The following is a 17,198-nucleotide window of genomic DNA, read 5'->3' as shown; positions in this document are numbered from 1 at the left end:
CCCCCCCCCCCCACCCCCCCCCCCCCCCACCCCCCCCCCCCCCCACCCCCCCCCCCCCCCACCCCCCCCCCCCCCCACCCCCCCCCCCCCCCACCCCCCCCCCCCCCCACCCCCCCCCCCCCCCACCCCCCCCCCCCCCCACCCCCCCCCCCCCCCACCCCCCCCCCCCCCCACCCCCCCCCCCCCCCACCCCCCCCCCCCCCCACCCCCCCCCCCCCCCACCCCCCCCCCCCCCCACCCCCCCCCCCCCCCACCCCCCCCCCCCCCCACCCCCCCCCCCCCCCACCCCCCCCCCCCCCCACCCCCCCCCCCCCCCACCCCCCCCCCCCCCCACCCCCCCCCCCCCCCACCCCCCCCCCCCCCCACCCCCCCCCCCCCCCACCCCCCCCCCCCCCCACCCCCCCCCCCCCCCACCCCCCCCCCCCCCCACCCCCCCCCCCCCCCACCCCCCCCCCCCCCCACCCCCCCCCCCCCCCACCCCCCCCCCCCCCCACCCCCCCCCCCCCCCACCCCCCCCCCCCCCCACCCCCCCCCCCCCCCACCCCCCCCCCCCCCCACCCCCCCCCCCCCCCACCCCCCCCCCCCCCCACCCCCCCCCCCCCCCACCCCCCCCCCCCCCCACCCCCCCCCCCCCCCACCCCCCCCCCCCCCCACCCCCCCCCCCCCCCACCCCCCCCCCCCCCCACCCCCCCCCCCCCCCACCCCCCCCCCCCCCCACCCCCCCCCCCCCCCACCCCCCCCCCCCCCCACCCCCCCCCCCCCCCACCCCCCCCCCCCCCCACCCCCCCCCCCCCCCACCCCCCCCCCCCCCCACCCCCCCCCCCCCCCACCCCCCCCCCCCCCCACCCCCCCCCCCCCCCACCCCCCCCCCCCCCCACCCCCCCCCCCCCCCACCCCCCCCCCCCCCCACCCCCCCCCCCCCCCACCCCCCCCCCCCCCCACCCCCCCCCCCCCCCACCCCCCCCCCCCCCCACCCCCCCCCCCCCCCACCCCCCCCCCCCCCCACCCCCCCCCCCCCCCACCCCCCCCCCCCCCCACCCCCCCCCCCCCCCACCCCCCCCCCCCCCCACCCCCCCCCCCCCCCACCCCCCCCCCCCCCCACCCCCCCCCCCCCCCACCCCCCCCCCCCCCCACCCCCCCCCCCCCCCACCCCCCCCCCCCCCCACCCCCCCCCCCCCCCACCCCCCCCCCCCCCCACCCCCCCCCCCCCCCACCCCCCCCCCCCCCCACCCCCCCCCCCCCCCACCCCCCCCCCCCCCCACCCCCCCCCCCCCCCACCCCCCCCCCCCCCCACCCCCCCCCCCCCCCACCCCCCCCCCCCCCCACCCCCCCCCCCCCCCACCCCCCCCCCCCCCCACCCCCCCCCCCCCCCACCCCCCCCCCCCCCCACCCCCCCCCCCCCCCACCCCCCCCCCCCCCCACCCCCCCCCCCCCCCACCCCCCCCCCCCCCCACCCCCCCCCCCCCCCACCCCCCCCCCCCCCCACCCCCCCCCCCCCCCACCCCCCCCCCCCCCCACCCCCCCCCCCCCCCACCCCCCCCCCCCCCCACCCCCCCCCCCCCCCACCCCCCCCCCCCCCCACCCCCCCCCCCCCCCACCCCCCCCCCCCCCCACCCCCCCCCCCCCCCACCCCCCCCCCCCCCCACCCCCCCCCCCCCCCACCCCCCCCCCCCCCCACCCCCCCCCCCCCCCACCCCCCCCCCCCCCCACCCCCCCCCCCCCCCACCCCCCCCCCCCCCCACCCCCCCCCCCCCCCACCCCCCCCCCCCCAAAGTATCTTTTTATGACGGGATGCCATTCTTTGTGCACTTGTGTCGAAATTAAGTACAAGATCGTTTTGTAACATAGGTACACAATTCATTTTTCATTAATACAATGTGTATATATTTATAAACAGTGATTTATTGTTGGAGTACAGCCCTCTTGTCTAACACTATACCAGTGATGGCGAACCTTTTCAAGACCAAGTGCCCAAACTGCAACCCAAAACCCACTTATTTATCACAAAGTGCCAACACGGCAATTTAACCTGAATACTGAGGTTTTAGTTTAGAAAAAAACAGTTGGCTCCGAGGTGTGCATTACTCGGGAGTAAGCTTGGTGGTAGTCGGTGGCTTTGCTTTGAACCAATTGTGCAGCTCTTCCAACGGGTGAATCACGACCCTAGGAGGGTTTATTCAGAAGCAAGCCCCATTGCCAGCAACTGAGCTTACTCCCAGGTAAAGAATCATGCTTTAGTTCTTCACATGAAAATCAGTGGGGTTTAACAGCACCTGACAGGGTTACCTACACTGCTGCCCCAAAACTAGGTCTTAGGTTTAATGCTAATAATTGAGCCCAGAGGCCCAGGCCAGCTTAGATGTGTGTGTGTGTGGGAGGTGGGGGCGACTCTGTTTGTGCGTGCCCACAGAGAGGGCTCTAAGTGCCACCTCTAGCACCCGTGCCATCAGTTCACCACCACTGTACTGCTACCCTCCACCTCCACCTCCACAGTGTTGAAAAATTTCATAGGGCAGAGTCCTTTTAGTCAGAGATAAGTAATCTTCTTGAAGGTGGGGTGGGGTGGGGGGGGTGGGAAGAGGAAGAAATAGAGCTGGACAGAAAACTGACACCCACCTGGATCAAGGCAAGTTCTTCTGGGCAATTCCCACTTTGTATGATTACCTACAATTGCTCTTCAGTGTAAAACTGTATTTTGGTCCCCACATGAGGAAGAATTAGAGCTGGGTTTATAACCCCCCCTTTCTCTCCTGTAAGGAGACTCACAGGGGCTTACAATCTTCTTTCCCTCCCCCCCCCCACAACAAACACCCTGTGAGGTGGGTGGGGCTGAGAGCGCTCCACAGAACTGTGACTAGCCCAAGGTCACCCAGCTGGTGTATGTTGGAGTGCACAGGTTTCCTTGCCGAGGAACACTTCTAAGGAGCTGTTCTCCTGAAACATAGTCTCAAAGTCCTGACACCGCTCATGGTCAGGGGCGTATCTGCCAGAGGGTCATGGGTTACCCCTGGGTACCACCTATCGGGTCACCTGGGGGCACAAAATGGCCCCCCACAGACTGAAGCCTTCTGCGGGTCCGCCACGCGCCCCTCGGTCCAGCCCTGCAAGAGGCTGAAGACGAGGGCAGGGACATCACCGATGGAGGTTGAGAAGGGAGGAGCAGCAGCAGCCAGTGGCTCAAGTGGGCTGCCGGGGGGGGGGCACTTGGAGCAGGTGTTGCCCCCGGGCATCATTCCGCCCCACCGATACACCTCTGATCATGGTAGTACTTCCATGCTTACAACCAGCCACCCTTGACTAAATACTTTGTCTGCGGGCTCCATATACTTTCAAAGGGATGAAACTCTGGCAAGATCACCTCCTCCACTCATCCCAAGACTAGTGAGCAACTCCCTAGAGCAGTGATGGCGAACCTATGGCACGGGTGCCAGAGGTGGCACTCAGAGCCCTCTCTGTGGGCACGCGCACCCAGAGTTCATCATGTGGGGGGGCAGAAAATCACCCCCACACACACACATCTAGGCTGTCCTGGGCATGATCCTTTACCTGGGAGTAAGCTTGGTTGCTGGCAATGGGGCTTGCTTTTGAGTAAACCCTCTGAGGGTCGTGATTCACCCATTCGAAGTGTGGCATGGTTGCTTCACCAAGCTTACTCCTGAGTAACGGGCACCTCAAAGCCAACCGTATTGTCTAAACTAAAACCTCAGTATTCAGATTAAATTGCCGTGTTGGCACTTTGCAATAAATAAGTGAGTTTGGGGCTGCAATTTGGGCACTCGGTCTCGAAAAGGTTCGCCATCACTGCCCTAGAGACACACTGTGACCCCTGAATGACCCAAGGTAATCACCAAGCTAAAGCCCTCTCATTCAGGTAATGTCCCCACTGCGAAGCTGTTAGCTGCCTCAGGCCAAAAGGAAGCAAAAAACGAAAGGAAACAGAACTGAAATGCAGACAGGGGATCTGTTATCACATGGTAAGGAAAATAAAGAAGAATCCCAGGGTAATGGCCTCTATCAGACCTCCACTGTGTTCAACCAATTTGCATAGAAACCTGTTCCCTTAATGGGCAGTGAAGGAGTCATGGAGAAGAGGCTAAAATTGAAGAAGAGACGTGCAATGGGGCAGGCAACACAGAATCGACAGAATGGGCAGAAAAAAACAGGATCCAAAGTTCACACTTCGTATTGGCACGAGGGCCGTTTTATGGGAGCAAAACAGCTAGCTTTACCTGCAGGCTCACACTCACTCTTGCAGTGGGAGAAACTGAGGTAGAGGAATAGATCAGAGAGGAGGTGATGTCATGTCCGGGCACTGAAGCTATAATGCTCCAGCCATTTGCCCAATCTCCATAGTTTTTACCAGAATGGAAATTCCTACAGAGTCACTCCGCACCTTGCCTCAATACCTCCCCCCGCCCCCACCAAGAACCCCTAAGATTGCCTGTCATATGCCTGACAACCTTACGGGCAGCTTCTGCTCTCCAAAGCTCCATCGCTAACTTCAGGGCATCAAGATCACATTGCGAGGGTCAGTAAAAATGATTATGTCCCACATCAGATGAAGATGGAGCCACATGGGATGGCAATCTTGCTCCCTGCAATTTTAAAAACCTCTTCCATGAATCTGTACCTAGCTTAACTGCCACCATCCTATAGTTAAGTAGTTCCCATTTCCGGGAGGATGCATGTGAAGACTTATGGTTGCCTGGGACTTCAATTTTACATAAGAAGGAACAGCCGACGCACGGCCCTCTTGAGAGGCATGCAAGGTGCCGTGTAAAGGTACCGCCAGAAGAACGATGCAAGCAGAAGTCTTTCTGTGGTTCCACACCAATGTGAGGTACATCATACAGAATCAGGACCAAATTGGCCACTGCACCTACAGCCAGATCTTCCCTCCCCCAACAAGGGGAGGTTGGATGAAACAAATGCACAGCAAAAGTAGCAGAGGGCCAAGCAGCCTTACTTTGCGGTGGTTTCCTCGTCGTATTTTGTCTTCAGGTCAAACAATTCCGTCCGTGTCTTTTCCAAGGCTGGAGGGGCAGAAGCACAAAGAGACATTACAGATGTGCAAGGAGTCGCACAACGTGCCAGGAAGAAGTAAGCGCAGGCGCCCTTATTATGAACTGTCTGAAAAGTCATCTTTTGTGAAACCTCACTCACCAAACAAAATCACATTGGTAAAAAACAACCCTTAAAAGCTTTTCCAAATTTCCAAGAAGGAAGGAAGGAAGGAAGGAAGGAAGGAAGGAAGGAAGGAAGGAAGGAAGGAAGGAAGGAAGGAAGGAAGGAAGGAAGGAAGGAAGGAAGGAAGGAAGGAAGGAAGGAAGGAGGGGAGGAAGGAAGGAAGGAAGGGAGGGAGGAGGAAGGAGGGAAGGGCGGGAGGGAGGGAGGGAGGGGGGGAAGGAGGGGAAGGAAGGGAGGGAAGGAAGGAAGGAAGGAAGGAAGGAAGGAAGGAAGGAAGAAGGGAAGGAAGGAAGGAAGGAAGGAAGGAAGGAAGGAAGGATGGATGGGAGGGAGGGAGGGAGGGAGGGAGGGAGGGAGGGAGGGAGGAAGGAAGGAAGGAAGGAAGGAAGGAAGGAAGGAAGGAAGGAAGGAAGGAAGGAAGGAAGGAAGGAAGGAAGGAAGGAAGGAAGGAAGGAAGGAAGGAGATAGACAATAGATAGACAGATAGTTGGCAAAATTATGTGTGGTAAAAAACAACTCTTAAAAGCCTTTCCAGATTTCCGAAGGAGGGAGGGAGGGAGGGAGGGAGGGAGGGAGGGAGGGAGGGAAGGAAGGAAGGAAGGAAGGAAGGAAGGAAGGAAGGAAGGAAGGAAGGAAGGAAGGAAGGAAGGAAGGAAGGAAGGAAGGAAGGAAGGAAGGAAGGAAGGAAGGAAGGAAGGAAGGGAAGGAGGTAGACAATAGATAGACAGATAGTTGGCAAAATTATGTGTGGTAAAAAACAACTCTTAAAAGCTTTTCCAGATTTCCAAGGGAGGGAGGGAGGGAGGGAGGGAGGGAGGGAGGGAGGGAGGGAGGAAGGAAGGAAGGAAGGAAGGAAGGAAGGAGATAGACAATAGATAGACAGATAGTGGACAAATTTATGTGTGTTCAACCTTAAAAGCTCTTCCAGATTTCAGGAGGGAGTGGGAGGAGGGAGGAGGGAAGGAGGGGAGGGAGGGAAGGAAGGAAGGAAGGAAGGAAGGAAGGAAGGAAGGAAGGAAGGAAGGAAGGAAGGAAGGAAGGAAGGAAGGAAGGAAGGAAGGAAGGAAGGAAGGAAGGAAGGAAGGAAGGAAGGGAAGGAGGTAGACAATAGATAGACAGATAGTTGGCAAAATTATGTGTGGTAAAAAACAACTCTTAAAAGCTTTTCCAGATTTCCAAGGGAGGGAGGGAGGGAGGGAGGGAGGGAGGGAGGGAGGAAGGAAGGAAGGAAGGAAGGAAGGAAGGAGATAGACAATAGATAGACAGATAGTTGGCAAAATTATGTGTGGTAAAAAACAACTCTTAAAAGCCTTTCCAGATTTCCAAGGGAGGGAGGGAAGGAAGGAAGGAAGGAGATAGACAATAGATAGACAGATAGTTGGCAAAATTATGTGTGTCACGCTCCATATCTCCTAACTTTGTTACACTAGCATCCATGACAGGCCAAAGGTACAATGGGTGTAAACCTCTCCCTCCTGCCTCCCCCCCATCCCCACCAAGACCAAGCTGCCCAAGTCACAGGAAGAGAAAATGGCAAACCTGTTTGTAGAGTTTGCACTTTGTGTTCGGCCTCCTCCAGCTTTGAGGCTGTTGATATCTGCGTCTCTTGCAACATTCTGGGAAAAGGAAGAGACCCAAGTCTGACAAAGAGGCAATTTAAATGCACTTTGTAAATCCTGCTTTTAAATGAGCTAGCACCATATTATATGCTTAGGGCAGAAACCCACGCGTCACCTGGAAAGCAACACACATTAGGGCAAACGCAATTGCAAACACGGCACCCATGCAAACGTGCCTCCACGCCCCTTCGAAGTCGACAAAATACATATCCCAACACAGAATCCCTCCAGACTGTGTCACAGAGAGAAACGCTTCTCGCTGCAACATGCCTCCGAAGATGCCAGCCAAAGATATGGGTGAAACGTCAGCAGCAAAAGTGACCAGACCGTGGCCACGTAGCCCCAGAACCCCACAACAACAGTGTCAGGGACACTTCATATCAGAATGCTGCGTATCAAACCAAGAACTGAGGAAGCCACAAAAACTCCAAGCCCCGAGTCCTTGCGGCAAAAGGAATATCCACCACTGGCATGTAGAATGTCTCCTTCCTTCCTTAGCAGTAGAAGAGTTGGGATTTATATCCCCCCTTTCTCTCCTGCAGGAGACTCAAAGGGGCTGACAATCTCCTTGCCCTTCCCCCCTCACAACAAACACCCTGTGAGGTGGGTGGGGCTGAGAGAGCTCCGAGAAGCTGTGACTAGCCCAAGGTCACCCAGCTGGCGTGTGTGGGAGTGCACAGGCTAATCTGAATTCCCCAGATAAGCCTCCACAGCTCAGGCGGCAGAGCAGGGAATCAAACCGGGTTCCTCCAGATTAGATACACGAGCTCTTAACCTCCTACGCCACTGCTGCTGACAGTCAGTAGCGACTAGACTGTCAAACTCACGGCCCTCCAGATGTTATGGACTACAGTTCCCATCATCCCCTGTCAGCATGATTAAGTCCATAACATCTGGAGGGCGGCTAGTTTGACACCTGTGGACTAGAAAGACTGTAGCTCTCTAGGATATGGGCTATTTATATGGAAGGCACAAAGATGAATCCCTGGAATTTCCAGTTAAGAAGAAGAAAAAGAGTTGCATTTATATCGCCCATTTCTTTCTTGTAAGGAGACTCAAAGGGGCTTACAATCTCCTTTCACTCCCCCCCCCCCCACAACAAACACCCTGTGAGGTGGGTGGGGCTGAGAGAGCTCAGAGAACTGTGACTAGAACAAGGTTACTCAGCCGGTGTGTTTTGCAGTGCACAGGCTAATCTGAATTCCCCAGATAAGCCTCCACAGCTCGAGTGGAAAAAGCGGGGAATCAAACCCGGTTCCTCCAGAGTAGAGTGCACCTGCTCTTAGCCACTACGCCATTGTTGCTCTTAATGGGTGTAAGGATTCAGAATACACACACACACACACACACACACACACACACACACACACACACACACACACACACACACACACACACACACACACACACGCTTTTTCTACAGTCTACTTTTCTCATTGAGACTCAGACTACAAAATCAGAAAATAATGCAGTTCTGATTCCTGAAACCCCAGAGGGCAGCGGCCACACCGAACAGAAAACGCTGGCCTTGATAGACCCGTGGCATGATTCCATTCACAGCAGCTTGGTCTATCGGCCAGAATTTACAGCTGGGCTTTTCTGCTCTTAGCCAAAAGGGTCCCTCGCTCAATGGGTAAATACATCCTTGCGTGCAGAAGGTCCCAGATTCCATCTCTGTTACCCCCACAGTTCAAAGACCTCAACAGTGGGATGAAATCTGGGAAACGCTCTTCAGCACCCAGTGTCATGTGAGGCTGTAATTGTGAAGCAATTTCAGCTTGGCCATTGATCTGTCACGGGAGCTCAAAAGGGAACGCCAAATGATTAACTTGTCAACTAGAGGGGCTATCAAGAAGGGCTTGATGTATGGGCCTGCGGAAGGGACTACATCACATACATTATAGCAGGGTGCTTTTTACGCACAGGACAGTTCCAATAGATCAGCTTTCTGATTCTGTAGAGCCTGACCATTTCATGCAGCTGGCGGTGCCACGTCAGCAAGTCGCAGCGGACTGATTTATAGGCTTTGTGCACAGAAGAGATCTGTGCCGCACGTGCCCAGTGAGGACCAAAAACCGAGAAGACGTCTGGTGATGCTTCCTTGATAAGAAGAAGAGTTTGGATTTAGATCCCCCCTTTCTCTCCTGGAAGGAGACTCAAAGGGGTTTACAGTCTCCTTTCTTTTCTTCTCCGCCCCGTCCAAACAAACACCCTGTGAGGTGAGTGGGGCTGAGAGAGCTCTGAAGAACTGTGACTAGCCCAAGCTCCCCCAGCTGGCATGTGTTGGAGTGCACAAGCTAATCTGGTTCCCCAGATAAGCCTCCACAGCTCAAGTGGCAGAGCGGGGAATCTAACCTGGTTCTCCACGTTAGAGTGCACCTGCTCTTAACCACTACGCCATGCAGGCTCTTGGGAACAACACAACTCCATTTCGCTGGCCATCTCTCCATGTGGTTGTCTTGAGGACAAATGGCATGCATCTGCCCTAGCGTGTAAGAGTACGTATTCAGCGATGGGGAAGCTCACACTGCGAGATCCACACTGGTTCCCATGCATATGAAGCCTGCTGGGTGATCTTGGGCCAGCCACAGTTCTCTCAGCCCCAACTATGTCAAAAGGTGTCTATTGCTGGGAGAGGAAGGGGGGAGGGGGAGTTCATAAGCTGCCTTGAGCCTCTTTATAGGAGCAGCAGTGGCGTAGGAGGTTAAGTGCTCGTGTATCTAATCTGGAGGAACCGGGTTTGTTTCCCAGCTCTGCTGCCTGAGTTGTGGAGGCTTATCTGGGGAATTCAGATTAGCCTGTGCACTCCCACACACGCCAGCTGGGTGACCTTGGGCTAGTCACAGATTTTTGGAGCTCTCTCAGCCCCACCTACCTCACAGGGTGTTTGTTGTGAGGGGGGAAGGGCAAGGAGATTGTCAGCCCCTTTGAGTCTCCTGCAGGAGAGAAAGGGGGGATATAAACCCAAACTCTTCTTCTTCTTCCCTGAATGTGCGATGTTGCCACATAGGGCCTCCTCTGTCTAGCTTGGTATCCTCTACTCAAGTTGACAGCAGCTCCCTAAGGTCTCTGGCACAGAAAGGTCTTCCCCAACATCTGCTACCTGAGACGCTTTCACGGGAAATGCCAAGGGCTGAACCTCCACCTTCCGCGCGCAAAGCAGGCGCTTCCCCATCGAGCAGCCCTTTCCTGTTAGCCTCTGAGTCAAAAAAACGACGAGGGGGGAGAAGCAATGTATTGCCGCTCCACCAACAACCGATGCCAAAGAACCACTCGACGGCCATTTTTGCCGTCCCTGCACAAAGCGACTGCGTACGCGCCGGCACACACATGCGCCTCCCTCTACCCACTGACCTTTCTTTCTCTGCAAAATCATTTTGCAACTTCTGTTCCTTTTCCAGAGCTATGTTCTCGGCTTGGCTCTTCAGGGTCTGCTCATATTCCCGGATTTTCTCTTTAAGTGTTTTTATTGTCACCTCTGCAGGAAAAAGAAAGAGAGAGAGAGAGAGGGAGGAAGGAAGGAAGGAAGCCAAGGGGAAGAGAGGAAATGAGTAGTAAACAACTCCACGTGGCCGCAGAGTACATGGCTTTCTCTCGCCCCGAAGGCGCAGCTTGCTTTAAACTTTAGCTCTTCAACCCTGACACAAAATCAATGGCAATGAGTCCCTTTGGAGACCTTTTACTCCCTAAATGTTAAATTGAACTTTAAATGTTTAAGGTTGAGAAGGATCAATGGAGTATGCCGGGAAACAGAACGAAGGTCTCCCTCGCCTGACGGTGGAAAAAAAAAAAGTCAACGGCAAAACACCTTATCACCTTGATCACGAGTTCTAAATTAGGCTCCGCTTGGAAAGTAATGTTCTCCCAACGTGCGTACCTTTTACGTGGCCCTTTCTGAGCTCAGGGAGACCGTGGTAGATAGTGCCACGTGCATTAATTGCTCATGACCCAGAAGCAGCTTCCGCAGTATGTGTTGGGATTCCAACACGGGTCTCCTGGATACCAGTTTGACACTCTAAGCCACGACAACACACTGGCTCTCAATCGCTCTGTTGAGCCCGGGGCTCACAGACTAAAGTTCATCACGTCCTGTTAGTCACTTAAATCTCTGAACTGCATTATATTAATGTTTGATTTGGATTGCATTGGAGAGGGGACTCTTCGAAGTCAGAGTCTTTTAACACAGGAATCGTGCGAAATGAAAACAACCTTCTCTGCTCTCTGGACATCAGCCGTGGAGATCAAAGGGTTAAAAAGCACCGGCCACCCTTTGCTGTGGAGAAGCCGACAGGGGCCAGAGCATATTTTGCTCTTTCTGCGACGCCCACAACGGAATACGTTCCGGGCAACCACAGGTCTTGTGTAACGGGTAATCAAGTTTTACAGCGGACAAGTTGTGTTTCCTGACGCAGGAAACGTGCTCGGCTGAGAAGGCCGACACGCGCGCCCCAACCTGCAGCGTTTTGAAAGACGAGCGCTCGCCTCTCCAGATAATGGCATTTCCATGTACAATGGCCACCTTTAACAGTGTAGCCATTACCTGAAATAACTAACCTACATTACTCCAATATCTGCACTCTGCCCTAGGGATAAACAAACTGTAACTACAGAGAATGCTGGAGATGCTTAAGTAACGGCAACGTATTAATCTGGAGAGAAAGTGGCGCGCTGCTATGTGCGCGCTCCAAATAGCACACCGAGAGCAAGCAGCGGCCGAGGCGGGTTCATGAATTAGAGAGAACGTCGGGCTAGCCTTAATATGTTACGCTGAAAAATAATATGCGATGCTGATTCATTCAGCTGATGAAGGTGTCTGTTTTGCTGGGGGTGGGGGAATAATCCCATTGATTTAGTCAAGGCTGGCGGGATGCCCGCATGTAATGGCCACCAAGTGGATATTCAATGGAAGAAGAAGAGGAAGAGTTTGGATTTAGAGCCCGCTTTCCTCAACCCTAAAGCGCCTCAAAGCAACTTACAGGCTTCTGCTCTTTACAACAGACACCTTGTGGGGTAGGCAGGGCTGAGAGGAGTTCTGAGAGGACTGGGACTAGCCCAAGGCCACCCAGCAAGATTCATGTGTAGGAGCGGGCTTGGGCATCATGGGAGTTTGTGGCAACACAGGGTACCAACCAAGGACTGGGGGTGGGGTGGGGGTGGAATTCCAGGCATTTTCAGGGGAGGGGAGCGTGGGTGAGAGGCTTTCTCCTGAGTAAGGCTGTGATCCTAGGTATCCTGTCTCCTTCATACTGACCACTGCTAAAATTGGACGAGCGGAGAAGGCGGCTCTGTTTTTCCTCTTCGCGTTCTCAAAAAGGGAGATGAAAAACCGGGTGAGGGCTTTTGCACTGCCGACACAACCCTGTCCACTTCTCCAGCGATGCAAAACCATCTCTCAAAGTCTACCATTTGCAAAGGTTGTTCTTTCAGGTGGCAAAAGAGGGGGGGGGGGTCTCCCCACCCTTTGCCTCCTTGGGTTTTGCCCTGGCCCCTCCTAAATTGGTCCAAGCAAGCCCCCCCCCACTGCTCCCCTCCTGCTGCAAGAAGCTCTCAAGCCCTGAGAGCGGAAAAAGGAAGGACAGCTCTAATATGACACGAAGCCCCAATTGCCGGGGGGGGGGGGGGGGGCTGCATAAATCCAGCCTGGAACTGCTGTGTTTTCCCAGAAGAACTGATCTAGCTGGGGAGGCATCCATGGAACCCCCTGATTTGGGGGAGGGAGAGCTGCAGGTGTGCGTGAGAGCTTCGAGGAGGCCTCCCTTCACCCTTGGCTGGCATCTTCAGAGGATCTGATGGTAGTAAAGCAATCTCGCTTTCCTACCATCAGATCCTCTGAAGATGCCAGCCACAGATGCAGGCGAAATGTCACAGGAGAAAATGCTCCTGGAACACGGCCATACAGCCCGGAAAACCCACAACACCCTAATGTCAAGAACAGTCCTTGATAAACAATACACCTTTCTGGGTTTTTTACCCCTTCACTGAAGCATCACCGTTTACCTTAAATATTCCCAAAACAGAGTTGACAGTTCACACATAAGAGAAGCAGAGCGGGCCCTTACCTTGGTTTTTCACTTCTGCAAATTCTTTGTTGTATTCCTCGAGGGTTTCCCTAAGTTTCTGGTTCTCTGTTTCAATATCGTGCATGCGCTGGACTTTCAGCTGGAGCTGCTGCCCCAGATCGAGAGAGGGAACAGGATCTAAAACGACACAAAGATGACAATGCAGCTGCATCTCAAGTTTTGGGCCGTCGAATCTGTCAGCGGTTGAAGCCGAAACATCAAACACATTATTGTCCCTGTTGCAGAACGTTCAAATTAACTTGGTACCAAGAACAAATCTTTTGTAGTTATCCAGCACAAGGGGAGGACGAGGGTTTTCGGTTAATCATATTTTATATGCTGGATATTCAAGCTTACTGCTCTGCCCTGTGCTCAGAGGAATCTACAGGGATCAAACTCCAGTCTACTGGGAATGCCATGGTGACCAGCTTGGTGTAGCAGATAAGATCAGCCGACTCTAATCTGGAGAACCAGATTTGATTTCCCAGTCCCCCGCATGAGCGGTGCAATCTTGTCTGAACAACCAGGTTTGATTCCTCACATAAAATCTACTGGGTGACCTTGGGGCAGTCCCACTTCTCTCAGAACTCTCTCAGCTCCACCCACTTCACAAGGTGCTTGTTGGGGGGAGAGGAAGGGAAGGAGTTTATAAGCCACTTTGAGACTCCTACTAAACGGTAGAGACAAATGGGGTATTAAAGAAAGTGGGGTCAGATTCTTCATTTGACAGCCTTCATCTGACAGGAGCAGCAGTGGTGTAGTGGTTAAGAGCAGGTGCACTCTAATCTGGAGGAACCGGGTTTGATTCCCTGCTCTGCAACTTGAGCTGTGGAGGGGAATTCTGGGGAATTCAGATTAGCCTGTACACTCCAACACATGCCAGCTGGGTGACCTTGGGCTAGACACAGTTCTTCTGAGCTCTCTCAGCCCCACCTACCTCACAGGGTGTTTGTTGTGAGGGGGGTGAAGGGAAAGGAGTTTGTAAGCCCCTTTGAGTCTCCTTGCAGGAGAGAAAGGGGGGATATAAATCCAACTCTTCTTCTTCTTCTTCATGCTTGGTGGGACCCGGTCTTGACCCAGGGAGCTGTTCTGTCCAGTTGGCAAAAAAGTGGCCCAGCTGGAGGGACAGGGGTGTCGGAGAAGGGCCGTTGACCTCTGGGAGATGCCAGTCAACTCAGGGCTCTGGATAGTAAAGTCCCAGATAACAAAGCTTTATTTCACTCACAAAACAAGGCACAAGAACGTCCACGGCTGATGCCCGATAAATTTTATTTTGCTCATCTTTTGGGGTATCTTTCTCCCTAAGGCACAGGTGTCAAACTTGCGGCCCTCCAGATGTGATGGACTACAGTTCCCATCATCTCACACCAGCATGATGCTGGCAGGGGATGATGGGAACTGTAGTCCATAACATCTGGAGGGCCGCGAGTTTGACACCTATGCCCTAAGGCTTTTGATTTTATAGATCCCGGATGTGAGTTTTTAAAGGGACATTTTGCCATGGTTAATATGCAGGCCTCCAAGGCGAAAAAGAAGAGGGGCTGGATGCGGGGGAAAGAAAAATAAGCTGAGATTTACTTCCTGTTGCAAGCGGCAAGGTGAGAAATACAAGTCTTTAATGGGGAAGAATAAGAAAAGGGTGGCGGGGAGAAAACCTGTATCTCCCTGGCTATCGAGAAGTACAAAGGAAACAGTTTTGCTTTTGCGCTGCACTGAAACCAGCAAGCTTTTATGCTCCTTGATAAGCTGTAAAGCGGCTGTTTTATTTAGAATAAAGGATCTTCTTTTACTTCATAGCAACCACCCCATGCTGACAGTTCTGTTATTCTACCAAATATAACTAACGCCATCCTGTGCTTTGGGTAAAACGAAGAGGCACCACGCGAGAGCCTCTGGCGGCTGTGAAAATCATTTGGGGAAGCTAAAGGGGTCCAGGAGGCACATAACATTGGTCATTTCAGAACGTTATAGAGAGGTGCCCTTACAGGTGTTACATACTAGTGGGTTATGATACAGGGGTTTGCTACTAAGTTTATACGCAACAAGGAACTGTAGCCAACCTAGGACAAAACACCTGGATGGTCTAGATGCCTGTAGACCATAGGTGTCAAACTCACGGCCCTCCAGATGTTATGGACTACAGTTCCCATCATCCCCTGCCAGCATGCTGGCAGGGGATGATGGGAACTGCAGTCTGTAACATCTGGAGGGCCGCGAGTTTGACACCTGTGCTGTAGACATACTTTCACTGCATTTTCAGGTGCACACTGAAAAAATGAAGCACGTGAAGAAGAAGAAGAAGAAGAAGAAGAAGAAGAAGAAGAAGAAGAAGAAGAAGAAGAAGGAGAAGGAGAAGGAGAAGAAGAAGGAGGAGGAGAAGAAGAAGAAGAAGAAGAAGGAGAAGGAGAAGAAGAAGAAGAAGAAGAAGAAGAAGAAGAAGAAGAAGAAGAAGAAGAAGAAGGAGAAGAAGAGGAGGAGGAGGAGGAGGAGTTTGGATTTATATCCCCCGCTTTCTCTCCTGTAGGAGACTCAAAGGGGCTTACAATCTCCTTGCCCTCCCCTCCACAACAAACACCCTGTGAGGTGGGTGGGGATGAGAGAGCTCCAAAGAGCTGTGACTAGCCCAAGGTCACCCAGCCGGCATGTGTTGGAGTGCACAGGCTAATCTAATTCCCCCGATAAGCCCCCATAGCTCAAGAGGCAGAGCAGGAAATCAAACCCGGTTCTCCAGATTAGAGTCCACCTGTTCTTAACCACTACGCCACTACAAGGGGTCCATACAAGGGGTCCCATACAATCATGCCATGGGGCACCTGCAACGTGAGGGCAACACAAGCACACTGTGGCAGAACCGAGAGCTTAGCCAGCCGGAGCGGCAGGATCCTGGAGTCCAGGAGGCCTCATAAAAGAGCACTGCATACGCTCCGGCAATGGGCGCCAGCATCACTTGTGAAATGGCTGCAAAGATTTAGTCTCCCGTCGAGGAATGTTAAACACGCCAATCTCAGAGGATCAACAACGGTACATATTAGGGAGCTCCATGACCTGCAAGCCGCCAATAATCATTAATTTCTCGCACCACCCCTGTGCTTTTCCGCAACTGGAAGGTATAATAATGCCGCCAGGTTGCACCCTGATGTAACGGAGCGCAAGCTCGGGCACTTTGCAATGTGTCAGTCCAGCGCCAGAGTTTACAGAAGAGCGGAGCTGGGTTATGTTGAGAAGAGAGGTGCTGGGTGTGCTGCGTTGTGTTAGTTTGCTGGCTGAGGGCTCCCTGCCTGGCTGCCTCTGGACCGCAACAGAAATGGGGGCTTTTCTTCTGCCGCCCTGACCACGTGCAGACTTTATAGCTACACTGTTTTCTCATCTTTAGGCTAGAGTTTGTTACTTTTATATATATCACACACACACACACACACACACACACACAAATACACACATACATACACATATATACATACACATAACAGTGATGGGATTCTGTAGGTTCGCACCACTTCGGCAGAACTGGTTGTTAAAATGGTGTTTGCAAACAACCAGTCGTTAAATTGTTTGAATCCCTCCACCGGAACCGGTTGTTAAATTATTTAAATCCCACCATTGCATACACACACATAGATGTATACACACATACATATAAATATACACACACACACAAATACACACACAGTTAAAATATATCTCCCTATAGGCTTTTAAAAAGAAATCTTATGTAACACAGCAAAGACTTCTGAGCAATTATCAAGGTTTAACTTCAGTGACGGCTCCGGGAGTTGAAACTCCCTTCAGGACTCCGGACTGCCGCACAAGCAGACCGTGTGACTCGGTTGGCTAAAATGGACCACGTTGCCCTCTGTCAGGGTGGGGCTGGGGCAGCTGTACCCGGAACAAAATACAACATGGATGCTCTCCAACCCCCCAGTGTTTCCTTGTGGTTTGTTGCTCAAGTTGGAGAACTGGGCTTCGCTTAGGAGCACAAGCAGGGCTAGTAAGTGGCACAGACAGGAGGTATCTGCGGCATTCGTGGGTAGGAGCATGACAAAATGGGGCCGTGGCTTTGAGAATCAGATTTGCACCCCTTCCTGCTCCTCTCAAGAGATCTGGAGGCATTTTCTTCGTGGGATCTAGCACCACAAAAGTATGCGGTGGTCCCTTATAAACATTCAGGTTAAGGTGAGCAGGCGACGGCTCGCCATTAAGACACGAGCACTTTTGCATCTCCAGTTCTAGGATTTCAAGTTGCAAGTGCTGGGAATGACACAGCTGGTCAGAATGGATCATACTGAGCTAGATGAGCCAATGATATACTTCAATATAAGATGAAGTTTCTTGT

At 54.1% G+C, this 17,198-nt stretch overlaps 1 protein-coding gene across 1 annotated transcript in view; it reads right to left on the bottom strand.

Annotated features, from left to right (window-relative positions):
- The window catches only part of CUX1 (cut like homeobox 1), a 301,887-nt gene that overhangs the window by 105,586 nt on the left and 179,103 nt on the right, over positions 1–17,198 (bottom strand). The window contains exons 5-8 of the mRNA XM_048518602.1: positions 12,866–13,003; positions 10,161–10,284; positions 6,727–6,803; positions 4,965–5,033 (exon numbers count right to left, since the gene is read on the bottom strand). Coding sequence (XP_048374559.1) covers positions 4,965–5,033; positions 6,727–6,803; positions 10,161–10,284; positions 12,866–13,003 — 408 coding nt within the window. The remainder of the gene's footprint in view (positions 1–4,964; positions 5,034–6,726; positions 6,804–10,160; positions 10,285–12,865; positions 13,004–17,198) is intronic.

Source organism: Sphaerodactylus townsendi, linkage group LG16 (genome assembly GCF_021028975.2).
Source record: "Sphaerodactylus townsendi isolate TG3544 linkage group LG16, MPM_Stown_v2.3, whole genome shotgun sequence".
NCBI classification, from domain to species: domain Eukaryota; kingdom Metazoa; phylum Chordata; class Lepidosauria; order Squamata; family Sphaerodactylidae; genus Sphaerodactylus; species Sphaerodactylus townsendi.
The sequence above is the reverse complement of the archived record's forward strand: the minus strand, read 5'-3'. Positions and strand labels throughout refer to the sequence as shown.